At 43.9% G+C, this 8,859-nt stretch overlaps 1 protein-coding gene across 1 annotated transcript in view; it reads right to left on the bottom strand.

Annotated features, from left to right (window-relative positions):
- Positions 1-8,859, bottom strand: part of LOC137427640 (gem-associated protein 5-like) — an 87,800-nt gene that overhangs the window by 72,873 nt on the left and 6,068 nt on the right. Inside the window, exons 3-6 of the mRNA XM_078777949.1 lie at positions 8,591-8,787; positions 7,514-7,641; positions 2,737-2,844; positions 894-1,038 (exon numbers count right to left, since the gene is read on the bottom strand). Coding sequence (XP_078634075.1) covers positions 894-1,038; positions 2,737-2,844; positions 7,514-7,641; positions 8,591-8,787 — 578 coding nt within the window. The remainder of the gene's footprint in view (positions 1-893; positions 1,039-2,736; positions 2,845-7,513; positions 7,642-8,590; positions 8,788-8,859) is intronic.

Consider the following 8,859-nt stretch of genomic DNA (forward strand, 5'->3'; position numbering starts at 1 on the left):
GATCCCAAAACGAGAAGAACCAAAAGGACGCCGATATGAGAGGGATAAAATATCGATGCAACAAATTCTGGACCCAAGAGAGAAGGGAAAAATGTCGGCACACGACCGTTCACCACCAGAATGAAAAACGAGAAGAACCAAGAGGACGTCGATGCTGAGTGAGAGAAAATGTCGATGCTGAGGGAGACCAAAATGCAACCGTTCGCTATCGGATCCAGAATCAGAAAAAGCGAGAAGGGAAAAATGTCCACCGTTCCAATTCTCTTGGACCACGGCTTTGACGTCATCCGTGCCTGCTTCACCAATCCCATGGTCACATCTTACCAGTCCTTGCGTCAATCAAATCCCGAACCAATCACTGCTCTTCGGGGCGTGGCTCCACGGAGCTTTTGTGCCTCTGCGCTCACAAAGTCGGCGTTATCCACGTTAATGCTTCATGCCTGGTTTCCGGTTGGTTTTTAATAAGTGTGTTTAATGGGCGATTTCTTACTGGGTGTCTGTAGTGTGGTGTCACAAGGAACGTAGGAAAAGATTACAGAAGCAATTACATACAGGGGATTAATTACCCATAATCCCTCACTAATTAACATGTCCCACCCCTCTGATGGGGACGAAGATACAAGCCTACCCGACGTCCGGTCTACACAAATTCCCTACTTATGATACATCGAGGTTTCTTCTTCTTCACGACAGTCGGAGCACACTACCTATGCAATCTACCTGGACTAAGGTATCCCTACCCCACACAAACACAACAATATTATTAGTTTTCCATTAAGTGTATCAATTATTAGCTTTCCAACAAAAGCAAGCACCCGTTGGAATAAAGTGTGACAAATACATAAACAGACCATTCTCCTTTTTAGTAATAGATGCATACACAGTACACACACCCAAAAGAACTGCTGATTAAAGTTGTTGGAGAGCTCCGACACCAGTAAACAGATGTCCAAATCCTTTCTCGCTGAAACGACGATGCTTCCTGGTTCACGGGCTTTCCGCGCCGTTTCAGGAAAGGGAGCTTCAGTGTGACAATGCCTGGCGCACACATGGGAATGAGATTTATTACTCAAGAGTACAAATCACAAACCAAATATTCAAGCCACAAAGCTTTTAAGAAGTCCTTCTCTCCCTCTGTCTCTGAGATTCCTTCACACTGCACTCCTTTCATTTACAACTCTCCAAATTTGCTCACCCTTTGCTTCGCACATCCCCTCATGTATAGGCGGGCGGCTTTCATGGCACCATCTGCTTCGGGAAGCGCTGGTGAAATGTGCCCAATAACAGCCCTCAGGGCACTCGTAAGGAGGATCGGTTCAGAGCATGTGATTATCGCGTGAACCTTTGTCAGAATCGCCCTTGAAGTGGTTTCGGAGGAGTGGCGGTGGGGAGGACTGTGGGAATAACGTCTTCGTGGTTGAGGAAAATATTCGGCAGACGGTCCGCGAAAAGGAATGTGGAATGTTAAAAAATTATATTTGGGGTTTCTTACTACAAAATACTGGGGTTACTCAAGACTTTAGAGTTAAACAAAACAATACAACTATGAACAAACTGCTTAACTAAGGGAGGATTAATTTGGAACTCATAACCACAACACTGGAGGATTTTTTGGGTCTCATAACCACAACAACACACTATATATTTTCCCTGGTGAGAATGGATTTGGGCTCCTTTTCTCCAGAAAACGTACGAATTAAACTCCACGTGGGTGGCAGATTCAGATTGCTGGAAGGCGACAGCACAGCTTGCACTTCCAGTTATCATTATTACGAGAAGCACCAATTCTCTACGGGAACGGCCAGGGTGTGGCGTCATGCGATTATCTTTACGATTATCAATACCACTGCAGAGTACTGCCCCCATCCCCACGGACGATCTTCTCTAAGCGTGCAATCCGTTCTTCAAGCACGTCCTTATTTGGGCAGTGTATGGGTAGCAGCTGTTGGAGTCAGTGTATAGGTAACCGCTGCCTCGATCTCTCCCAAAAATGAAAATAACCCGGATTATGTACATGGAGCAAACACATGTGAACTGCTCATTTACATATACAATACATTGTGGTTACAGAGCTCGGATAATTCCAATTGCACCCCCCCCCCCAACCCCCACCCCCACCCCTTCACCCTAAAGGAAGGAAATTCCAAGATGGGTGTGAATGTTTTTTGTTTTTTTTGACTTGATGAAATCAAGCGAAACTTCAGGAAACACCTTCAGGGTGTCTTGAGTAATCCTGAGTAATTGGGTATGCGGGTGTCTTCTGATACCTCAGGGAGGTGGATGCCCCTGCCTTGAATAACCCAAGGTCACCTGTGGGCAAGGTGGAGTACCTGTCAGCCCCCCTTACCAGGATAACGGTCCGCAGCCATGCAGTTTAAATGACAGATGGCTCTGCACATCTGGTGGATGAGAGTCCAGTTGACTCCAACAGCATGGGCGGAAGAGGGTGAATTTCCCAACGGCCAGCAGAGAGACGGAGAGGAGTGGCGACCCCCGTCTATACCACACACTTACCCGTGTGTACCAGCCATAGAAAGGCAATGCCATCATTGCCCGAGGAGACTCAACATCATCGAGTAATCCTTGAAAGTTTCAGTCCCCGAGGTCAAATCCTCTCGGAGTAAATGAAACATACAACATACAAACATACATTCCTGCCATTTAATGTATTAATGTATATATATATATAATTATTACTACACCACAACGCAAAATTCACCAAAAAAGGAAACTTACATTTCTCTTTGCTGAGACTCCACAGGCGCACCGTACGGTCTCGACTCCCAGTTGCCAGCAGCGCACCATCCCCCATTCCCGAACAAGCCTTTGGTTCAACTTTAACATCTCCCGGCAAAACATCACATACACATACGTAGTCAAATTATTGCTCAACATGCAGGTCGCCACCGCAGGTTTACAGAGGAACCTTTTTGTAGTGGAAGCTCAGAGTCAGATGGTCTTTTCCGTTGTTTGTTTCTTTGTATTCATTTATCAAATTTTATAGGATCAGAGTGGGAAAACAAACTTAATTCAATAGCTTTCTGTTGCTGCTAAATACATTTGTTGCATAAAATAATTAAAACATGCAAGGAGCCCATTTGGCCCATCATGCATGTGGTTTATCCACAACCCATAAAAACTAATCGACCAATGTATTTACTTAACTTCACGAGGAGCTGGAGAGGGGGTTTGGGAGTGGGGAGAGTAGGGACAGTGGGGAATGCACAGGAACATCATTAGGGTGCTATTTATTAATGTATTACCCTGCGCTCGCGAAGGGAAAAGCAGGGTTAGGCATTCGGGTGCGTACGTGCATACGTGTGGCATGTCTGCATTTTTTAAAATTCATTTTCCTCGGCAACCGTTGGTCCAATTGACACGAAATTTTACCATAGGAGTGCCTCCGCCTGTAGATTTTTTCTATTCATAATTATGACGTCATAGGTCATGTGGTACAGACACCATCTTGGAAAAAGGTTGCACCTCGACATCTCCACATCTCCCAAACCGCTCAATAGAAAAAATAGAAACATGGCTCATGTCAAGTACTCCTCATGGGGAATAAGATATCTTGATGATGATGATGATGTCATCGGTGCCTTCATTATGACGTCATAATTCGACAAGTACAACGCTTGATCCGATCAGTATGAAAAAAAATATTTCAGTTGCAACTGTTTGTCCGATGGACGACATTTTCAGAACATGACCGGCTCCTCCTGTACAATTTTTAATGATAATTATGACGTCACCGGTCACGTGGTACAGGCGCCATCTTGGGAAAAATCGAAAAAAGTTGCACCTCTATATCTCCGAAACTGCTCCATGGAAAAAGTTGAAACGTGGCTTATTGTAAAGAACTCCATATGGGGAATAGGTGTTGTTAACAATGAGGTCATTGGTGCTGTAATTATGATGTCATAATTCGACTGGGACAACCCTTACTCTGATCAGTTTGAAATTTATTGAGTGTGATCTATGCAACAATTATATTAGAGAATATAAATTTATGTCATCGCTCACGTGGTCTGGCAGCCATATTTGATCAAAGAAAAAACAAGAAATGTCGTGCATAGCACGATACTGGCAACATCCCTAAAATAAGTTGTTGGCCAATGACGACCTCAAAAATAATTGGTGGTTGAATTCAGTAGCCTAGTATGCAAATCCTCTAAAAAATTTCAAGTCAATCAGATGAAAGTTGAGGAATTTCGAAATTTGGCCTATGTTGACCTTTTGGCTGATGTTGACCTAAAATATAATTGGTGGTTGAATTCAGTGACTAGATATGCAAATCCTCTTCAAATGTCAAGTCAATGGGATGAAAATTGAGCATTTTAGAAACTTGACAAAGGTTTGGCTTATGTTGCCTATTGACCTTTTGACCCCAAAAACAATAGGCTTCTTGCTTATGACAAACTCTACCATTTGGTGAAGTTTCGTGAAGATCGGTTGAAAATTGTGACCTGTAGGCGACTGACATACAGACAGACAGACAAAAGAACGCACAAGACCAATCAATATACTTGAAAAAAATTCCGATTTTCACAAGTAAAAAGCGTTCAAAAACAGAAGTGTTGGCTCGCACCAAGTTGACTGCACAGGTAAGTATTCTGTGAATACCATCTAGTTTATGGATATGTACGGTTGTATGGTGAGGAGTGAACAAACATTGACATCGCATTCACTTTTTGAGGAGGCCTGCTCAACGAGACCCGCTCACAGACATCGCAATCATCACACAGGTATACATTCACCATGCCTGCCAGTCTTGGCAATGTCCATGTACCCCTCTATCCCCGAAGCTTCTCGCTACCTATCAAATTCCATTTTAAACTTATCTACCGTTTCTGCTGCCACCACCTTTATAGGGAGACTGTCCTATGCATCATCAACGACTCTGAGTAAAAGACCACCACTTTACTACCCTCTTATCTCTCCTCTTCTTTACTCTCAGGCTACGTCCCCTGGCCCTGTCACTGTCCATACTGCTGAAAAATTCTTCATTCTCTTAAACATTTTATCAGATTCACGATTACACCTTGCTCGACTTCACACTGTTGAAACCAAAGCTTTCAGAATCATTGGAATCTCCTGCGATGAAGCTAACTCCGAGGGCCTTTCACTCACTCACCGCAGGCAGGTTGGTGGTCTTTCTGTCTCCTACCGACTCCTCTCCGGCCTTGCTCCCCCAGCTCTCTCTGTGCTCTGTCTCCCAAATATTCCTACAGGTCGCACAAGATCTGCCAGCAACCCTCTTATGGTTAAACTGCCAAAATCTAGGCTCTCTGCTCACCTTCACTCTTGTATTCCCCTTTTTCCCCGCCTCTGGAACAAACTCCCCCACTCCCTTCAATCCCACTCCCCCCTCCAGGTTTTTAAAACAGCTGTTCACCACCATCTCTTATCTTCCCCCATTCAAAACCTTGATCTTTTCTACCCCCGCTAATTCACCGCAGATACACTTTTTCGAAATTCCAACTTCTTTCCTGGAAGTCCTTGCGGTGTCCATGTTTTATACCTCTCCCACCTCCCCCCAAGCCCTCTCCCTCCCACAGTTCTCTCGATGTCCCTGCTCTCAAATGTTGTGTTTGTGTCCTTCGCCCTCTCTCCCCATCTTGTCTACCGCTCCCCTTATTTTGTGTTTTATGTGTTGGTTTGTGTCGGTTTGACCTTTTGTGTGATTAATGTTAGCTCTTTCAGGAGTCAGGTTAGAGCCTCAATCTTGTGTACAGGGGAAAAAAAGAAAAAAAAAAAGAAAAAAAAAAGATCCCCTCATTCCTAATATATCCTGCTGAGTCCTGCTCCTTCAGCTGCTCGTCAATAAAGACCCATATTAAGTGAGATTCAAACTAAAACATGTGGGACAAGGTTGACAGCATTTGACTATCACAGGTTTGAGGTAGGCCTACTGTATACAAAACAGGAGCCGACACCCTCGGTCCCCACCTTTTGGGTGGTATGAGAAAGAGATCCGTGTAATATGAAAGCCAAATCTTGAACGACTTTTTAAATATCGTGTACAAGAGACAAGTTACCGAGATGGTTGCCATGGCAACATCATTCAGCCAATCACAGCCGTGATGTAATCATGTTGAGAAAATGTCATGAGTAATAGGTATATAAAATATGAAAGCTAAATATACAATGGATTTTTGAAACATCACTGACACAAAAGTACGTGGACGGATGATCGGTCATGGACCGAACTCATTTTAATATCCCCCGTGTCTGACATTGCTGGAGGGGTGGGAGACAGAAAGTGTTTGCTTGGCAAACTTAAGCGGAAAGTTATTGGTTGTTGGCCTACAAAGGAACACAAAAGAGTTTGAAAATCAACAATTTCCATTTAAAAAAAATTCCAAGCATTCTGATTTCAAAGAAGAAGGAAAAAAAGTGGGCGAAGATCAGGACAATTATCCGATTTATGCGTTTTATAGGGAAGTGTGCGATGAAGAGCTTGGAATTTCCTACCTTCCTTTGCTGCAATATGTCTCCGGGGGCTTTACAGGGGAAAACTAGAACTACACTCGGTAGACCGTATACCTCCGCCAGGCTGAACAGTTTACGTTTTGTATCTCATTACGTTTTGTATCTTATTATTATCTCATTACGCCTGGTGTTGGCTTAGCGGTTGGGGTGCAGGCTTGGGATCCTAGGATCCTGGGTTCGAATCCCGGTCGATCGCTGAATTAACGCCAGGGGAGTCGACTCAGCCTGTCATCCTTCCGAGGTCGGCAAATTGAGTACCAGCTTGCTGGGATGAATGATCCCGGTGTGTACCCCGGTTTAGAATAGGTACACCGTATCCCTGCTCATCGTAAGAGGTGACTAAGGGTTGGCGTCAGGAAGGGCATCCGGCCATAAAAACATTGCCTCAAACGGGGAACCATGAGGTCATGGGGCCCGCAAGGCTAACCCCCGCCCTAGCGGGGAAAAATGGCCTTAAAACGTTCATTCATTCATTCATTCATTCATTTCATTGATAGGCCGGATCTGGATTCGGACCTGAACTGAAATCGAATCGGCTTCTTCTGGTCACCTACCAAACTCATTCACCTTGTTTTGCCATAATCCGTCAACAACTTTTTAAAGATATCCTGCTATATATATCGTTTCTGGAACCATCACTCATTGGTGAAGAATCACTGAAAAAATTACAGTATCCGGATTTAGATCTTTAACAAAATCGAATCAATTCATCCTCGTCACACATCCAACCTGTCCACCAAGTTTCGTCTGAATCTGTCCACAACCTTTTGATATATACTGCTCACAAATAGACAAAAAGACTAACGGGGTATAAACATAACCGCTGTCCACATTTCATGGCAGAGGTAAAAGCACAACAAGATTGAGGAGCCATCCTATCACATAGGTTAACAGGCAATGTCCCCACCCATTTCGTTTCATGTTCTTGTTCATGGAAGAACAAGACCAAAAACCCTGTTCCTGACGTAAATAATGTGTGTGACTCATAACAAGTGAAAAAATGCGAGAGTTTAAAAAGCACCTTGAAAAGATTCTCCTGGGTATGGCCTCCAAGCAATGCTCTGCAGATCATCCTCATGGCCTTGTAACCGTGCAACGACTACAGCACGGGCTTGCAGGTCCAATACAAGAACGAGTCCAGCCCGGTATCTGCAGAAAGCACCAATATGGTGGGGGTAGTGACAGCATGACAGTTATGGACCCGTTATCTTCTGTGACCTGTCTCAACATTAATCTCTGTCTTGTTGCACTCTGTGCTTCGAAGGACAAAACGTCCTCAGCTAGACAAGGCCGTGCCTATACAAAGGCACAGGTCGTCCTGTCCTCTGTGCTTCAATAAGTCTCAGTGAGTAATTTGCAGACACAAAACGCAATTCCAACAAGAAAAAGAGCAATCAGAGATTGCAAACCCTCACCAGGATGTATTTTCAGAGGTTTTTAAGGCTTTTGTGTTAAAACAAATATGGCGGCCAAACCAAGTGACCGATGATGTCATCATTTTTTTTCCCTAAACTAATTGATTCCTAGATTATGCTCAAGAAATTTCATCTTCATCAGATGAAGTTTTGTACTTGTCGAATTATGACGTCATAATGGAGGCACCTATGACATCATCATTAACATATTTTATTCCCCATGGAGAGTTATTTACAATGAGCCATGTCTCAATTTTTTCTATTCAGCACTTTCCAAGATATAGAGGTGCAAAGTTTTTCGATTTTTCCAAGATGGCAGCCGAACCACGTGACCTATGACGTCATAGTTATTAAAAAATTATACAGGTGGAGTTGCACCTATGGTGAAAATTTCCTGTCAATCGGACCAACGGTTGCAGAGAAAATAATTTATTCTGTGTGGACAAACAGACAAACAGACAAACAGACAGACAGACAGACTCAAATGCAATAGCCTCTCCTCTGGCGAGGGTAATTATGGTGAATAATTGTTGCGCAAAAGGTGGAATCATGAAAGGGATCGCAGACTCCACTTTCATACATGAACCAAGGCCATTGCATGACCAAGTACTTTCATAATCTGGAGATAATTCTGGAAAATAAAAGTTATCTTATCAGTATCACCAACCTTTTGTCATACTTACCCTACAGCAAGAATGGTAGGTCTGTGTGGGCACGAGCTCAGGCACGTTATCGGCTTTGCATCTGGACAGTGCTTCGAGTGCACATCACCTTGACCAGCCTGACCAACCCTCCAGCTGATAATGAATCCACGATCGTCAGCCGAGATCACAAGGGGATTGCCGGGAATTGAAGGGATGAGCACACAGGTCACTGCTGCCTGGAAAGTAGCGAGAGGTTAAGACAGGACCAATGCTTGATCACAAGGGCATCCGAGCTTATGTTAAGGCAG

Source organism: Myxine glutinosa, chromosome 5 (genome assembly GCF_964187855.1).
Source record: "Myxine glutinosa chromosome 5, kmMyxGlut1.1, whole genome shotgun sequence".
Lineage (NCBI taxonomy): Eukaryota > Metazoa > Chordata > Myxini > Myxiniformes > Myxinidae > Myxine > Myxine glutinosa.